The sequence below is a fragment of the Aethalodelphis obliquidens genome, unplaced genomic scaffold (genome assembly GCF_003676395.1).
Source record: "Aethalodelphis obliquidens isolate GAN/ISIS:26980383/991018 unplaced genomic scaffold, ASM367639v1 scaffold8, whole genome shotgun sequence".
Lineage (NCBI taxonomy): Eukaryota > Metazoa > Chordata > Mammalia > Artiodactyla > Delphinidae > Aethalodelphis > Aethalodelphis obliquidens.
Genome location: NW_020837952.1, coordinates 13,406,084 through 13,424,382, shown reverse-complemented (window position 1 = coordinate 13,424,382; position 18,299 = coordinate 13,406,084). Strand labels below are relative to the sequence as shown.

At 43.1% G+C, this 18,299-nt stretch overlaps 1 protein-coding gene across 2 annotated transcripts in view; it reads right to left on the bottom strand.

Moving 5' to 3' along the window:
• The window catches only part of TBC1D30 (TBC1 domain family member 30), an 87,082-nt gene that overhangs the window by 11,886 nt on the left and 56,897 nt on the right, over window positions 1-18,299 (bottom strand). For both annotated transcript variants that reach the window (XM_027106917.1, XM_027106916.1), the window contains 3 exons: window positions 15,391-15,559; window positions 13,286-13,454; window positions 8,814-8,919 (listed from right to left, as the gene is read on the bottom strand). In XM_027106917.1, the coding sequence (XP_026962718.1) occupies window positions 8,814-8,919; window positions 13,286-13,454; window positions 15,391-15,559 (444 nt within the window). The remainder of the gene's footprint in view (window positions 1-8,813; window positions 8,920-13,285; window positions 13,455-15,390; window positions 15,560-18,299) is intronic.

Below are 18,299 nucleotides of genomic sequence, written 5' to 3'. Positions count from 1 at the left end.
TATGATTTGGGTGTGAAGAGGTAGATACTGCTCCTTACACAGCAGGTGGAGAGAATATACTTCAGTATCGTTTTAGAGAAAGACAAAAGAATACTGATAAAACAACAGTTAGTCCCCAAATCAACCCAGCTGGGACTGGGCACGCCAACTGGTGAACATGGGTGGGCAAATGGGGACAGTCTGACGTTCTCTTGCTCATTTGATAGATGGGCTAATTCAGAAATTCACAGCTCCCTATTACTTCTTTCACAGCGAACCCATCAATCTTCTTCATCTGTACCACTCGTTTTTCAAAGCTTCGCTTGATGATTGTTATAGGCATTAAATGTCAGCCTTCCAGATACAGTTATGTCCAGGGGACAATCTTGTGATCACCTGCAAGCTTTCTCCAAAGATACCACCTTTTCAAATGTCTGTGAGTCAGTTCTAGGTGAAAATTGTTAACTGTTATTTTTAAAGAAAAAAAGAAAGAAAGTGACAGGGTGTAAAGCACAGGCTGTTAAAAATCTATAAATAAAATTGGGAAAAGCACCTGTGCTTCCTCCAGGATTTTAAGATTATGTATCGTTCTACCAGCAGGAGGAAAATCACCTTGTTTGTTCTCTTAATTTTATGAAAATTTAACTGCTCCAAACATATTTCTTCAATCTTTCAGGTTCTTATTCACCAGAAAATGTATATTAATCACATTAACTTTCATTTCTTCCAGGAAGCCATTCAAATGTCCTGATAACACTTTTCTAGGACAATATTTTGAAGTGGTATTTTTCATTTCAACAGTACTGTTTTCCTGAAGGCTTAGGAGATGTCTAATATCTGCACAGGTAGGAAAAGGAGGGCTCTGAAAGGCGCTTCCTAGCACTGCAGCCTCACCCCACAGCTCAGAGCCACCACCGGGACAGTCCACCATAATTTCGATTCTAAACAGTCTGCACATCTGACTGTCCCCAAACTTCTGTGGTATCCGCTTATACCTTAGTGTAACATCCCAAGATTCCAAACAAGGAAGTGTTGACTAAAATTCCTTCCCTTTGATTCTCCATTGCTTATTAGGCAAAGTTACACAGTTTATTGGGACCACAAAAGTCATCTCCAAGTCGTATTATCTCACACATACTTGATTACAGACAGTCCCTGACTTACAATGGTTCAACTTAAATGATTTTTCCAGTTTACGAAGGTGCAAAAGTGATACACATTCAGTAGAAACCCTTCTTTGAATTTAGAATTTGGAACTTTTCCTGGGTTTACGATACGCCATAGGTCCTCTCCCGTGATGCTGGGCAAGGCAGCTCCCCATCAGCCACGTGATCACAAGGGGAAACAACCAATACATTTACAACCATTCTGGACCCAGACAACCGTTCTGTTTTTCACTTGCAGTTCAGTATGCAATAAATTACATGAGTTATTCACTCTTCATCATAAAATAGGCTTCGTGTCAGATGATCCTGCCCAACTCTAGGCTAATGTAAGTGTTCTGGGCATGTTTAAGGCCCAGGCTGAGCTGTGATGTTTGGTAGGTTAGGTGTATTAAATGCATTTTCAATGTATGAAGGGCTTATCTGGATGTAACCCCATCAGAAGTCCAGGAAGATCTGTGTACCCAAAAGGCTGAGAAGCAGCACAAATTTACTAACAGTGAACTGTTCCCCACTGGGAAGAAGCAGAAGGCGCCCAGTGGTTCCCACTAGTCTGGAGTGTGAGACTAAGCTGGTTCCCAACCTCTCTAGGCCTCCTTTCTCTCATCTGAAAAAATGAAGGCATGAAACTCAGGATGCTGGTTACCTCTGAGAGGAGAGGGGGTGGCGGGATCAGAGAGAAGGGTATGACGGAGTTCACCTGTGCTGTTAATGTTTTATTTAAGTTGGGTCGTAGGTCTGTAAGTTTTATTATTTTAATGCATTCTGTATGCCTGAAATACTTCATATAATTTCATTAATAACATGGTCAGAGGACACTCTCACATTTTTTGATCCCACAAAGTGTACCAGCAGCTCATCGCCCGAGAACCTGCTTTACTGCCAGTATGGAATTCTTCCCTCCCTGATCCTGTGACCTGTCTTAACTCCACATACCCTTTTGAGGGGAAAGGAGAGATGTGAAAACCTCAGCACCCCAACTTTAAGTGCAGAGCACGGCACCTCTGCTTGGGCCTCAGTACAGCAGCATCAGTCTCTGACACATCAAACGTTGGTCCCACTGCTGGGCCAAGAGTCAGCCTGTCCCTCACTCATGAGACTTTTCTTCCTTAACAATTTAGAAACCTGGTTCAGATTTCAAGAAACACATACCATGCAATGAATAGCACGGTGACTATAGTTAACGATACTATATTGCGTATTTGAAAGTTGCTAAGAGAGTAGATCTTAAAAGTTCTCATCACAAGAAAAAAAAATTTGTAACTGTGTGTGGTAATCGGTGTTGACGGGACTTACTGTGATCATTTCACAATATATACAAATATCGAATCATTATGTTGTATATCTGAAACTAATGTAATGTTATATGCCAATCATATCTCAATAAAAGAGAAACCCACACCATCTGGATTCAAGTTTAAAAGATGAAATTATTAATGCTAGGAATTTCAAAATTCTCTACAAAGTAAGATGCCTCATTGGAGACAATTAGTGGGATGTCTAGCTGAAGATTCACTTGTTTTATTTTTGCCAGTTTTATTAAAAGTTATCAGAAAACTCCTTTGTCCAGCCTCATGAAGGAAGTGTGTAAGAAAAGAAAGTGCTAATAAGGACCTACTGTATAGCATGGGAAACTCTACTCAATACTCTGTAATGGCCTATATGGGAAAAGAATCTAAAAAAGAGTGGATATATGTATATGTATAACAGATTCACTTTGCTGTACACCTGAAACTAACACAACATTGTAAATAAACTATACTCCAATAAATATTAAAAGAAAAAAAAGAAAGAAAGGGAAGTACATCTTGCCCCTACTCTGTCCCATCCTGCTCCAGGGTAAACAGTCTGGGGTCTTACCAAGCTTCCTTCAAGGGCGACTCAGCTAAAGACACTGGACCAAAAGGAACACTGGCTCCATTGAGCTGCATTCTCTATTCCTGGTCTTCCTTTCTCTATAATTTACTTTTAGTCAGCCCTTCAAAGCATACATCGGTGTTCCTGAAACAAATGTGCTAAGAGTACTTTGCATATACTCACTCACTTAAAGGTCTCACATGTCGGCAGGCATGTTTATCCCATGAAGGTACACCACACACACCACCACAGTCCTCAGGATACCTGAGAAACTGTAGACTTCCAACTGTGTAAATCAGAGATTTGTAACAGATTTCAAGAAAGGAATTTTACTAATCATCTTAGAGCCAAAGTATAGTACATGAATAGGGTCTTAGGGTTAGAAAGAAATTTAAACATAATTTAGTTCAACCTCCGTCCCAAGCAGGAGTTCCCTCTAACGCATCTCCAACAGATGATCATAAAGGCACTGCTGAAACACCTGCAGTTACGGGCACACACAATTCTGCAAGGCAGACAGTTTCATTTTGACAGCACTAATTAATCAAACAGTAACCTTCTACTGGACAAGCATTCACATCCACGTAATTTCTACTTCATCACTGATACAAAAAAGGGAACAGTCCAAGGGCAGGTCCTGCCTCACGGCACGTGAAAGCTCCCCGCAGCTAACAGTAAATTATTGACAACCACTTCGGGCTAGGTTTTCCTAAGCACCTAAAACCCATCTAGTAAACAGCATCTAACTAACTTTTCTCTATATGACTCTTAAAGAATTCATGAGAGACTTTGTCAAAAGTCTTACTGAAATCCATATACACTATTTCATCAGCATTCTCCCAACATCTTTTTCTAACATTGTTTTTTTTTTTAAATGGCCATTACTAGTAAAATAAAAGAGTAATGCAATTTGCAGGGGGAAAAAACCCAGTAGATTATTTTGCGTATGGCCCCTAGAACTGAAAAAAATACAGAAGACCAAACAGGGAGAACGTTTTCATCTCTTCAGCTCGAAAATAAAGATCTGTATGCAGTCCAAATTTTTCATCTGGAGTCATTTCAGGTTTGCTGACAGACTTAAAAGTCTACCATAATTGGATCACAGCCATTGAATTAATTTTTTTTAAGAGTACAGAAAAGAGAGTGCTTGAAATGACATTCAGCGTTTCTCTCCTTAATACTCTACGATGTCAAGGAAAACCAAGCCTATTTACTGCCCAAACTACCAACACACATTTAAATAGACATTTATATTTAGGCACTGCTGAAAAGGAGCTGTATTTCTCTTTTTCATTATTGACATGCTTTAAAAGAAACATGAAAACATAAATTGTACAAAATTAGGCTCAATTCATCTTCACCAGATGTTTCCCTCGGCAGGAGAAATGCTGCTAAAATGGAATTCTAATCAATCAAGCCACAGCCTACATTTTTCCTTCCAGGATTCTCTTAAAGCAGAGTAAAGAAGAGGTGCTCTTTTCTATTTTTTTTTTTTTTTTTTTTTTTTTTGCGGTACGTGGGTCTCTCACTATTGTGGCCTCTCCCGTTGCGGAGCACAGGCTCTGGACGCGCAGGCTCAGCGGCTCCACAGCATGTGGGATCCTCCCGTACCGGGACACGAACCCGTGTCTCCTGCAACGGCAGGCGGACTCTCAACCACTGCGCCACCAGGGAAGCCCATCTCTTAATACTTAAGACTGGAAATTCCTGAAGGACAAAGATGGAGTACCTCAACATATCTATCATTCCTTCTGGCAATGTTTAAACTTTAGGTGAGATAAAACGTTCCTCATTCTTCTAAAAGGGATTTCAGCTTTTAGAAAGTCATGTTTTCAATAAGGTGGAAGCCCTGTGTTGGGTGGTGAGGAGAAGCACTGGCCAGGTGTCGAGCTTGGGCCCCAGTTCTGGGTCTGCCACTAGACAACCTAAGAATATGGCAAGAGGCTCACTCTCCACGTCTTAGTTTCTTCTCTGTAAAATGACAGAATTAGGTTAGTGGACTGTTAAGCTTCTTTCAAACTAGTGTTTGTCTAAGTGTTAGCTCAAAGCCACTTGCATCAGAACCACCCACGGGCCAAATATCTGCCTTTTAATACACTCCTGACGTGCTGCTTACACACAGTCACGTTTGAAAACCACTGCCTCGAGTTCTAATGGTCTATAATTCTGTGTATGCACTGAGCAACCAGGTGGGTTCTTAGCGCTACATTAGATGTTATGGGAATACAGGGTAATACAAGGCCCTTATCATTAAGGAAGTTGCTAGATAAGATTAACATATTTGAAAAAATACCAAACAATATAAAATAATTTGTAATGAACATTAAGTCAATTGCTGACAATCTTAAGTACTGAAGGAGTAGGGAAGAGGTATCATCAACGAGGGCTGAGATGACAGAGCCTGAGGGGAGGGGAGAACAGACTGAGTAGGATCCGGTAGGCAGAAAGGATCTGCCCAGATAGGGTGTCAGAGGGAACCACAAGCCCTGTCATGGGGATGAGCAAGGCCCACAGGGGACTGGGTGGGGACAGAGCTATGGCCAGTGCAATAGGTCCTGGCTGTGAAGTAGTGGGGAGCGCCTCTGGATAGGTAAGAAATGGGGCCACCACAGAATACCTCCAATGCAACCAGTGTGAAGACAAATCCACCTTCCTCCCCTGTGAACTTTTCCTCTTCTTCCTAAGCCAGAAACCTGGGGGCTGTCCTTGGTTCTCCCTGTCTTTCTCCCTCACCCCATGTCCACTTCCCATGGCCAAGTCCTGTCAACTTCACCTTCTAAGTACTGCCTCTGTTCCATTCTTGCTTCGACCCTTCACTGCCTCCCCATGGTGACCCCTTCAAGTCCACCCTTCACAGAGTTGCCCCTGTAATCAACATCAGACACAACTGAGACCATTTCCCTCTTCTCCCTAAAACCTCTCAGGCCCACAGCTCTTCTTCTCTTTCCAAAGGTTCCACAGAGGCCCAAGAACTCCAGCAAGCACAACCTCACAACCACTGACCTCCAGGATCAAGTCCACACTCCTAACCATGGGTTGTGGTCTCCCGCGAGCCATCCCTGTATACCAAACTCCTGTAGCTTCCTTCCCACACCATAAAGGTTTTCATTGCCAATGCCTTGTCTCATGCTGTTCCCTCAGCCATGAACTGCCTGTCTGCTCTGCACCACTGCCTCAAACACACACACACACACACACACACACACACACACACACACAGCCCGACCTACTCCGATCCATCTTTAAAGGTAAAACCAGGGCTTCCCTGGTGGCGCAGTGGTTGAGAGTCCGCCTGCTGATGCAGGGGACGCAGGTTCGTGCCCCAGTCCGCGAAGATCCCACATGGCCACTGAGGCTGCGTGTCCGGAGCCTGTGCTCCGCAACGGGAGAGGCCACAACAGTGAGAGGCCCGCGTACCATACCAAAAAAAAAAAAAAAAAAAGGTAAAACCAGATATTAATTCCCTCAAGAAAGGCTTCTGACAGAGAGAGATGTTCTTTTAATATTTGGAGAAGTTAATACAGGGCCTAGAAAACTAGGCTGAAACATTTTATTTACTGCAGTTGATAACAAGGAAGCACAGGTTTTATGAAGAACCATAAAATGACCAAAGCAGTAAGTGTGGACAAATACTCTGGCAGCAAAGTGAGGATTGTATTAGAGCAGGCGGACCCTAGAAGGAGGGCCATCATCTCTGAGTGTGGTTTAATTCAGCGAACATTTACTGAGAAAGAGAAGGCAGAAAACTAGTTGCAGACTCTCCATAGATATTTGCTTAATGAATTAATACATGTATTGTGCAGCACCAGTAAAAGGCAGAGTGCTATGTGCTATGAGCAAAGCACAGTCCCTGTCCTTAAGGAACTTACAGTATCACAGCCTCAAATCAAGGTAGAATGTAATGAAGGCTCACAGAAGAGGTACAAGGGAAATGTGGTGAGGCAAAGGAGACGCTTTTAGTCGAGACTATCAGAACGTTTCACAAAGAAGATGGCATCTGAACTGGACATTTCACAAGGAAGCAGGCCTGAAATACGTGAAGGGAGAAGAGAAAGACGGAACAGAGAGAGCAAAGGTGTAGAGGAGGCATATTCCCAGGCATTTCTGGGAACATGGAAGACAGTGTGACTTGACTAGACGAGGTCAAGGGTACAAAAGGGAGGAATAGGAACTATGGCTGAAAAGATGGGTTAATGCCGGACAGTCAAGAGCACTGGATGATAAGCTGAGAAAGCCATGCTTTGTGTTGTAGGCAGTGAGTAGTCACTGTAGTCTCATGAGCGAGGGAGAAGGGATGAGATCTCACAGTCCCGCCTGGGGCATGTGAACCAGGCAATTCTGTAGGATGTAAAGGATCTCACACGTGGAAAATGCCAAGCTTGGACCTCACATCCACAACAATGTTCAATAAAAGGCCCTTCCCTCCAAGAGAGAGAATGAGCAATGAAGCAACAGCCCAGGACGTGTGAGAGGAGTTGAAATCAGAACACAGAGGTCAGGGGCAGATAGAGCGTTCCACCTCTGAGACAGACAGGAAGAAAGACCAGATGACAATGCAAAGAAAACATGAAGTACAAAATATGAATGTTCAGGGAAGTTATACCAGGTGGTCAGTATTCTCAGTGAATCGGGCAGCTGTCTGCTAAAGGTGAGGGATTCTGAGAAAGAGCTGGAGGTACCAGGATACAAGCAAAGGAACTGGAACCTCTTCACTTGACAAGTCCTAAATCAGGGCCTGAGTCTCTGTTTTCTAACCTGTTGACTGGGCTCCACCACCCAGAAATGACCTCAGGCATGGAACGCAACATGAAAGTTGACACCAAAAAAAAAAAAAAAGGAGAGAGAAACCACAGAGAAAGAAGGAACTAAGGCTCAAGGACAACCTTGGACAAGACCAACTTTGGTCAGTGGGCAGGAGGAAGGAAGAACTAGCAAGAAAAGCAGTGGTCAAAAGCGGGAGGAGGGTTTCCCTGGTGGCGCAGTAGTTGAGAGTCCGCCTGCCGATGCAGGGGACACGGGTTCGTGCCCAGGTCCAGGAAGATCCCACATGCCGCGGAGCGGCTAGGCCAGTGAGCCATGGCCGCTGAGCCTGCGCGTCCGGAGCCTGTGCTCCGCAACGGGAGAGGCCACAACAGTGAGAGGCCCACGTACCGCAAAAAAAAAAAAAAAAAAAAAAAAGCAGGAGGAGACTGCAGAAAACTCATGTTATAGAGCCGAATGGAAGAGCGCGTGTTAACAAATCCGCTATCTCTTCTATACTCACTGCCAATTTTAATGATTTGGAGAATGTAATCTTGAGATACAGCAACATGCCAGGAAAATGACCAAACCCTTCAAGTCTTCCATTTTGAAATTTATGATGCATATGTAATAACATGAGTTGCAAATGTGGGCAAAACAAATAAACCAAAATGCTGATTAGAATTATCTCCTTTTTATCCTCAATAATCCCTTCTCAGAAATATTTCTCCCCACATGTCTCCCTTTGCAGCTAAGAATCAGATTCAGAACAAATACCTGGTGATTTGGGGGGTGAGGGAGGAGGTGTTCTGGTGGTTTTTTGGTTTGTTTTCATATTGCACGTTATGATTTTTAAGCAACACAGTTGGAACGAAAGCCGTAACAAATATCCATTTCTTCCTTCCTCTTGTGACACAGTTAGATGCTTAACAAATTATATATAGACCCTTGGTCATTTGAAAAACTACACCTGAGGACTGGGAAAATACATTTCCCAAGATCGCTGCTCTCGCACTGCTTGCTCCCACGGTACCAGGGTCCCCCGAGCCAAGGGGGGTGGCACTGCCCACTCACCTGCATGAGTTCATGGCTTTCCAGGAGATCATTCTCCAGCATCTCCTGGGTAAGGCGCCCCATGGTGCTATAGAATTCATCTGCTGTTTCACAACATTCTATCTGCCTAGATAAAGGACAGAAAAAGGAACTGTTTAGGATACCCACGCTATCAGGTACATGCTGCAGGCACAAGACATGTTTTCTCTTGCCATCAAATTGACCAAGTTAGCAACCAACAAAAGTCAAAATCCTATGATACACTCACAGGACAGCCTGTTTTAGGCAGAGAAAAGATTTTAAAAATTCGAAGGACAATGTAAAGGTCCTTATTCTAGGATGAGTTCCCACCTTTGCTATGCTGCTCCGCTGACTCACAGCCCCATCTGTGGCATCTTTATTGTTTCCATGTGACACATTCTACACATCAGAATACCCATCACGGATCAGCAATTATAACCAGGAAATTGGGTGCCCAAGTACAATTATTCCCTAGAGGGAATCTGTTTCTCTGGATCTGCAAACTGCAGTGGCATTGACAGACTGAAATCAAACCACAGTAGAAGTGAAAGATGAAATATACAAAAACTTTATCTGCATATTTCATCAGTCCACAGGATATTTTCACAGGTAGTCTTTTCAGCCCTTCTCAGGACACTGCTGCTAGTTGGAAATTACACCCTGTTTCTTGTGTTTGGTTCGACATGTAAATAAAGAATATGTCACCTCCCATCCTGTGAGACAGGTGAGACTTTAATCCTTCTTCTAGAGAGGGAAGGAATAACCCAAAGCAAAGAGACCTGTGTATTTGTTTTATCTATTATGACATTCGTTGTATAGCAGGATAACTCTATTTGCCCACCAATCATGAGACATGCTCTTTGGCATAAACTAAGGTTAGGGGATTTCCATAGAGCCATCCAAAACCAATATGATGATAGGAAAATTCCATGCTCTGGAGTGCTGTTCAAATCCCACTGCCACAATCATGTAAATAAATAAATGAAATAAACGGCTGACGTGTTAATGAAAAATACCGAGTAGCATGTGGGCATAAATAAAGTGGTTAAGTTTATCCTGTGAGTGGCAGGAAGAGTGAAAAAGAGAAGTAATGCCTAAGATGAGTTTTGAAAAATATTCTGCAGGTTGACAAGGTGGAAAAAGCATCCCAAAGATGTGGATACAGGAGACAGAAGGCACTACCGGGGGAAATGCATGTAGGTCCCCACCACCAGCATGGGAGCAGCTGCACAGCTGGGGGCAACAGGGAAAGCTGAGGGCAGAGAGGTACAGAGAGCAGATCGCAATGGCCTCCCTTGCCTGCTGAGCCCCCTCGGGACAAGAGTCACTGAAAGGCCTTTAATATGGAGTGTGGGAACAGACATGCCCTTGGCAAGGTTGCCCGGGAGGTGGCATGGCGATTTCGGGGGTATGACGGGGAGGCCAGGGAGGACAGTGCCAGGCATGAGGCAACGAGGGAGGGAATCAAGGCAGTCAGATCAGAAAAGAAAGGACATGTGAAAGAGATGCCAGTGGGGCTAAGTAGATGGTCTACAGCTTACATGTTCCAAAAGTACCGCTGGTATGAGCAAAGGAGGAAATTTCACGTTGCAGAAGCAGGGTGATGGGAAGGGTCCCATGGATAACCATACACAAGGCACATATGTTACTCAGGAACACATAAGCTGGAGATCACCTGCATACTGTTTACGATTTTTCCAATGGAAAGTTTGTGGACAAGATTACAGGCCCTGGAGTCTGACTGATTACAGTCAGAAAGATCCAGGATTAAGTCCCAGCTCTGCTACTCATTAGCTGTGGGACAATGAGCTAGTTAATTAGCCTTCCTGGGGTAGTTTTCTCACTTGAAAAGACAGGGAGAATAATCCTACCTACTTCACAGGGTTGTGGGGAGAATCGAATGAGATGATGTGTGTAAACTTCCTAACACAATGACGGCACGGCAGGTACTTGATGTTGTATACATGTTGGTTGCCTTGCCTTTCGTTTAACGAGCTGCACGCTCAAAACGTGTATAATTATAATAAGCAAAGACTATGAAACATTTAAAATTCTACGAGTCTGATTCATAGATCCCTGAACTTCATAAACAGGAGCTATTTATAAGCAATAGATTCACATTATTAAAAGCACAGATTAAAAAAAAAAAAAAAAGCACAGATTATAAAGCCAAGGTACCTAGGTTCAAAATCAGGCCTTTCCACTTACTAACTCGGTGATTTGGGGCAATTTACATAACTTCTCTGTGCCTCAGTGCCCACATCTATAAAATGGGGATGATAACAGTACCTACCTCATAGGATGATGGTGAGGACTAAATGAGTTAATTTTACATCTAGAGTGCTTAGAACCATGCCTGTCCTTTGCAAGCACTCCATGAATATTGGATTTTAAGTGCAGCTATTATTATTTCAACAGTGTGTCATCCCTGGGATGACCACATGAATAAATTCTGATCCTACAGATAATGGATAGATGGGAATAAAATGAGAACCACCTCTTTTCCTCCTGCCCCATAATTAAGAACTAACAAAAAGGGGATCGTAACTGACTCAGCATACAGTAAAGTGCTTTAGCATTTTAACCCCATAAGCTAATTACTCAGTAACTATCACACCACTTAGAATGTGATAGTGTTTGATAGAGAAATTATTAAAGCTCAAAGAGTTTATGAGGTGTAGAGTAGGTTGGAAATATGTGACTGCAGAAAGAGGTAGACATCGGAAGAAAGTAATCAGATAAGTAAATAGCACAACAAACCCCGCACAGATGAATTTACTTGCCTAGCTGAAAAGCTATGTACAATAAAACAAAGGCAAAGGAGATAGCTATATGATATTTAAAAATACTTCCACACAACGACTTTTTTTTAATCCCTGAATTGAGAGTCAGTGGATCTTTCTTACAAAAAGTAAAAAATACTGCAAGTCTCCAAGGAAACAACTGGTCATAGATAAAAAGGCTACTGAAAACAGTTTTGATCCGTGTCGTCTATGGGTACCCAATCAAGTCATTTACAGCTCTAGGAAAGAAACATTAAAAACTTCTCTGCATCTTCAAGTGGCACATATATACAATGGAATATTACTCAGCCATAAAAAGAAATGAAATTGAGTTATTTGTAGTGAGGTGGATGGACCTAGAGTCTGTCATACAGAGTGAAGTCAGAAAGAGAAAAACAAATACCGTATGCTAACGCATATATATGGAAACTTAAAAAAAATGGTATTGATGAACCTAGTGGCAGGGCAGGAATGAAGAGAATGGACTTGAGGACATGGTGGGGGGAGGGGGAAGCTGGGGCAAAGTGAGAGTAGCATTGACATATATACACTACCAAATGTAAAACAGACAGCTAGTGGGAAGCAGCACCATAGCACAGGGAGATCAGCTCAGTGCTTTATGACCACAAAGAGGGGTGGGAGGGAGGTTCAAGAGGGAGGGGATATGGGGATATATGTATGCATATGGCTGATTCACTTTGTTGCACAACAGAAACTAACACAGCATTGTGAAGCAATTATACTCCAATATAATTTTTTTTAAAATCCTCTGCATCTTCAGTTAACTGCAACAACTTCATCCTGATGTCTCTTCCAGTACCCCAAAGGCAGAATTTTAATGTAATAGTCATAATATATTAGAGATAGGTGAAAATACCCTAGTTTTTTCAGCTCTGCTACTAGACAAGAATGTAAGTAAAATCTGTTTAGTAGTAATAGATTGCAACATAGAATTAACTCTTTTTTTTTTTTTTTTTTTAATGGTACGCGGGCCTCCCACTGCCATGGCCTCTCCCGCCACGGAGCACAGGCTCCGGACACGCAGGTCCAGCGGCCATGGCTCACAGGCCCAGCCACTCCGCGGCACGTGGGATCCTCCCAGACCGGGGCACGAACCCGTGTCCCCTGCATCGGCAGGCGGACTCTCAACTACTGCGCCACCAGGGAAGCCCCTAGAATTAACTCTTGATGAAATGAAGTAAGTTCTACTGTTGACTAGGTACCAAGCACCATGCTAGATACCCTTACACATATTATCTCATTTAATTTTATCACAGCTCACAAAATAAATTATAAAGATTCAAACATAAGCCAAATTGCAGTCTTAACCAACAAACCCACCCAGTCCTCTCCAGATCTGCCTGTTCCTCTTCCACCTACATCCCTTTCCCTCTCCCCAACCAGTGTCAGGAAAGATGCCGACAGTTCGGACCAGGCAGGACACCAGCACTGAGGAGGAGGAGACCTACAGGCCTGAAACAGCTTGCCTCCTTCAGTAAAATGGATTCTCTCTGCCCCCAACATTCACAGAAGAGCCATCTGAGAGTTCAGAAGGCAGAAGCAATTGCACCGAGTTCACAACTTTCTCTCCTCCTCAAACCTAAATAGCAATCCTTTACTTGTTAGAGCACAAAAATGGTGTAAAGCCCTCAACACCACAGAAAAGAACAGCAGTGGGAAATCACTTACTCTCCTAGTTTTGCCCAGATAGCCAGCGACACCCTTAGGATGATTTCCGAACCTTCAAAGAAGACTGAATCCCAAATCTTTAAAACCGTATGGTTAGGGAGGCACGTAGCGAAGAGAGTCAGAAACCACTGCATCGTGAAGACATTCGTAAGTGGGGGCTCATATCCACCTGAAATAAAACAAACACTTTACATCTCTCCAGAATCGACAACTTGTAAGATATAAAAATACCCTCTTTCAGTCTCCCATGTCCACCCAAATATGTTATTTCCTGGCTGATTTCTTTATATCTCTAAATTCTGGTTCCTTCCTCCTTTTGTCCTTTTTTTTTTTTTTTTTTTGAAGAACATTGGTGTGTTTAATAAAAATCTCAATAATTTGAACTTCACAGATTCTTTGTGATATTTCAGAAATCTTAACCTAAAATTTAATTTGGCTTTACCTATTGTGGGGTGCTGAAAATTAAGGAGGATGTTTTCCTCATCGAAAACAGGATAAAAAGGATTTTAACCTCTCAAAAGTAAAAGCTGATTTTCAAAACCTCCTAAAGCCTACCTTTATTCAAATGCTGCCGATAAAAATAAAATTGCTCATTAGCAGTTACCTGTCTACTTCTTAATTTATACATAGTTCTCAGACCACAGTGGAATTAAACCAGAAATCAATAACAGAAATAAAGCTGGAAAATCCCAAAATACTCAGAGATCAAGCAAAGTGAAATTTTACAATATTTTTAACTAAACTATACCCAGTTTTAAAGACCTGGGATCCAGCTCACTTTGAAGTTTCTGGATTCACTAAAAAAAGAGTCCCCTCCCATTTCCTGTGATCACATAAGCGTGTATTTTAATGAAATATAAAAATTTAGATATTTGGACTAATCCTCCCTCCAAATTACAGTCAGAAGGTGCAGTTACCCAAGTACAAGCAAAACAAGATCTGTTCTCCTGCACTCATTTTCTTGCTTCTTACCTATGAACAAAGGAATATCTTTGTTCAGAGACTAGAATCTGAGGTCACCACTTAAGCAAGTACAGGGCATTTAGGGGAAACATGGAGCCCAGTAAAAGTGTGTCTGACTCCAGGACAGAAAAGTTTGGTCTCGCTGGAAGCTTTATGAAATCCCCATCGGTTCACAAGTATACTGCACAGCCAAATTAAGTAAGATTGCTCAAATGAGTTAGAAGAAAATGCTTAGAGACGCTCAGGTGTCACTAAAATTTCCAGTGTATCTTAATCATAGATAGGGGTCCTCAAAATCCTTTCGTATTTTCCCAGATTTAGATGCATGGATCAGGAACTGGCAACCATTTAAAGGAAACATAGCAAACTTCTGACTATTCTATTTCTGGTATCCTGAGCACAGCCGGGGAAGTGCAAGCAGTGGGTATGATGACAGCTACGAGCTCAGGTACTTGGCAAGCTGGACGAAGCCGGCTAGATGGAGGAGACGCAGAGCTGCTTGCAGAGCTGTCTCCATCACCGCCCCACTCAGCCCAGTCCATTCCTGCAGGGCTCAGGTTCTAAACAGAGGTCCAAAAGAGCCCTTCTCCAGCAAGACCAGGCCCATTCATCTCAAGTAAATCTAAATACCCTTCGCATGAATGAATCAAAGGAACTCAGTCCAAAGGACTGCTTTTATCTCCTACAACTCTATGAAAATACATATTCCACTCTCCGTAACATCAATGGTTGAGGCAAAACCACAGTCTGTGCTAAGCTGTACCTGTAGCTCAGTTTTAAAGAACTCCTGTAGTTTTGGTGCCAACTTAAAGCAGTTTAACTAGATGGCAAGACACGGATACCCTTCTTTACCTAGAGTACAATATATACTTGGTGATCTGGCACTGGTGAAGTATTAGGTTCTTGTCTGAGTTCCTAACCATAACCAGTTAGAGGTTCAACATTTGCCCCTCTGTTTTTTGTTCTTGGTTTTGTTTTTAGTTTTGTTTTTGTTCTCTAGAAATCTATTTCATTGCACTAAACTCTCACCAATAGAAATATCTGAAAACACATATTTCCATTCAAGGTTTAGGCTCTTATGTACAGTGGAACCAGAGAAGTAAAGTATTTTCAAAGGTAAAATAGCATTGAATCATCACTACCTCCACTTTCCTTGTTTGCAGTTTTCTGAAGAGTATCCAGGTGCTGAGATAATTCAGGGAGCTTCAGTCTCAAGAGGTCTCGGAAGACGGCCATATCCACAGACAGTGCCCGGAGATTGTTGACAAAATAGCTTTCAGGAAGTACCTTGTCGATAAGGTAAATCATAATCTGAAGAAAAAGATAAAGAATAAGATCACTTCATATAGGCCGTGGGGCAACAAAGCCCGCGCACCACAAAAACTGAGCCTGCGCTCTAGAGCCTGTGAGCCACAACTACTGAAGCCCACGTGCCACAACTACTGAAGCCTGTGCGCCTAGAGCCTATGCTCCGCAACAAGAGAAGCCATCGCAATGAGAAGCCCGTGCACCACAACGAAGAGTAGCCCCTGCTAGCTGCAACTAGAGAAAGCCTGCATGCAGCAATGAAGACCCAATGCAGCCCCCAAAAAAACAAACAAAATAAATTAAAAAAAGAAGATTGCTTCATAAAAACCAGTATATTCACATATCTTAAATAGAACATATTCAAATAGATAAAATGCAGTTAGCCAAAGCACACTATCCTTTACATATGTCAGAACTAAATGTTCTGGATTTTCAAGGCTCCTCTCCCCCTGGGTAAGGAGCGGGCGGCATAACTGTCTAAGTACCTCAGACCCCACATCTGCCAATGTCTAAAACTTCTAGCTGGGCCGCTAGACCTGAGTTCATCCTATAAGTAGCTGTGATGATAAACACACCCCTCAGCCTCCTTCTGAGAAGCCACGGAGCACGTGCTTTCTCAGCAGCCGGCAGGAATCTCAATGTCGGCTCCCTGATATCAGCACAGTTTTACAACCTTAACCTGAAAACCAAGAGCTGGCCTGTCATGGAACATCCCAACTGCAGCCGGTCTCAAGATTCACTGACCATCAACCTGGGTTATTTGGACAACTGATGTCGGCTTTTTGTCCACTTCCTCTCCTGGGAGAGTGCAACAAGGTTTTGTTTGAGCAAATGGTACTTTTAAATTGGGATTTCTTTCATGAGATTGGCTCATGCTCTTCAAATTACTATTTTCATTCTGACTTTTCTATCTGATTTTTCTATCTTTTCTAAGATGTCAAGGACCACCAGAATGACCCAGCAAAACACACGTGAGTTCTATATGTCAGCTTGCATGCTCTGTTTACGCCCTCCTCCTTAGAAGACCTGCTCTTTCCCTAGAGCACAGAAAAAGCAAAATTAAGAGCAAAATCATAGGACTTCCCTGGTGGTGTAGTGGTTAAGAATCCACCTGCCAATGCAGGGGACACGGGTTCAAGCCCTGGTCTGGGAAGATCCCATATGACACGGAGCAACTAAGCCCATGTGCCACAACTACTGAGCCTGTGCTCTAGAGCTCTCGAGCCACAACTACTGAGCCCGCATGCCACAACTGCTGAAGCCCGCCACCTAGAGCCCGTGCTCCGCCACAAGAGAAGCCACCACAATGAGAAGCCTGCACACCGCAACAAGGAGTAGCCCCCGCTCACCGCAACTAGAGAAAGCCCGCGTGCAGCAATGAAGACCCAATGCAGCCAAAAATAAATAAATTAATTTAAAAAATAAAAGAACAAAATCATAGTGGGTTCTATACGTTAGTAGAGAGGTAGCTGTCTCATATTTTGATTTTCAGCATATCACAAAACACTATTTTCAAAAAAAAAAAATTATCTCCCAGACCTGCCAAGGGCCCATTTCCCCCTCATCCTTGGCTTGTAACTTCTACTTTTACGGTCATAGTTGTTTTGTTTTGTTTTTTATAAATTTATTTATTTATTTTTGGCTGTGTTGGGTCTTCGTTGCTGCACATGGGCTTTCTCTAGTTGCAGCGAGCAAGGGCTACTGTTCATTGCGATTCGCAGGCTTCTCATTGCAGTGGCTTCTCTTGTTGAGGAACACGGGCTCTAGGTGCATGGGCTTCAGTAGTTGTGGTACACGGGCTCAGTAGTTGTGGCGCACGGCTTAGTTGCTCTGTGGCATGTGGGATCCTCCCAGACCAGGGCTCAAACCCGTGTCCCCTGCATTGGCAGGCGGATTCTTAACCACTGTGCCACCAGGGAAGCCCTAGGGTCATAGTTTTGACTAAGTCAGTAAGACTGGGGACATACTCTCAAGAAGGCCCCCCACGGCCTTTACTATAGGAGTGAACAGGCCCAGGGAACCGCCTTAGTCTTCTGACACAGGGTCAGAATTTACCAGGTAAATGCAGCATCACCCTGAAAATAGGAGCTTAGCAGTAAAAGCAGTACGTTCAGCCTTTGTGGAGGGAGGAAGCCCTCACACATGCCAGCAGAGGGGAGAGCAAATTGTCAGCAGAGCAGAGAGCACTGTCAGGGACCTCGCGCTCTACAGGTAAGGAGAAGATTTATGGGATCTGAAGGCAAAATTTAAAGGTAACAGTCTATTACTGCACTTTTCATCTAGAATAAGCTATATAATACCAAGAAAGATTTTTAAATGAATTTATAAGTTTTTATGAGGCATCACAATCCCTCAAAATTACATGAAAACAAGAAAAAGAATTCCGATTGTCACAGTAATTCTTGTGACACAATGAAATTCTCTGTCCAAACGCATCTCAAAATCTGACATAAGGGCTTCCCTGGTGGCGCAGTCGTTGAGAGTCCGCCTGCCAATGCAGGGGACACGGGTTCGTGCCCCGGTCTGGGAAGATGCCACATGCCGCGGAGCGGCTGGGCCCATGAGCCATGGCCGCTGAGCCTGTGCATTCGGAGCCTGTGCTCCGCAACGGGAGAGGCCACAACAGTGAGAGGCCCACGTACAAAAAAAAAAATCTGACATAAGACAGAAGAGCCAGCTATGTACTATGTCAGCTATGTTACTTCACCTACTACTGTATTCCAAAGACCAAACATTAGATCTT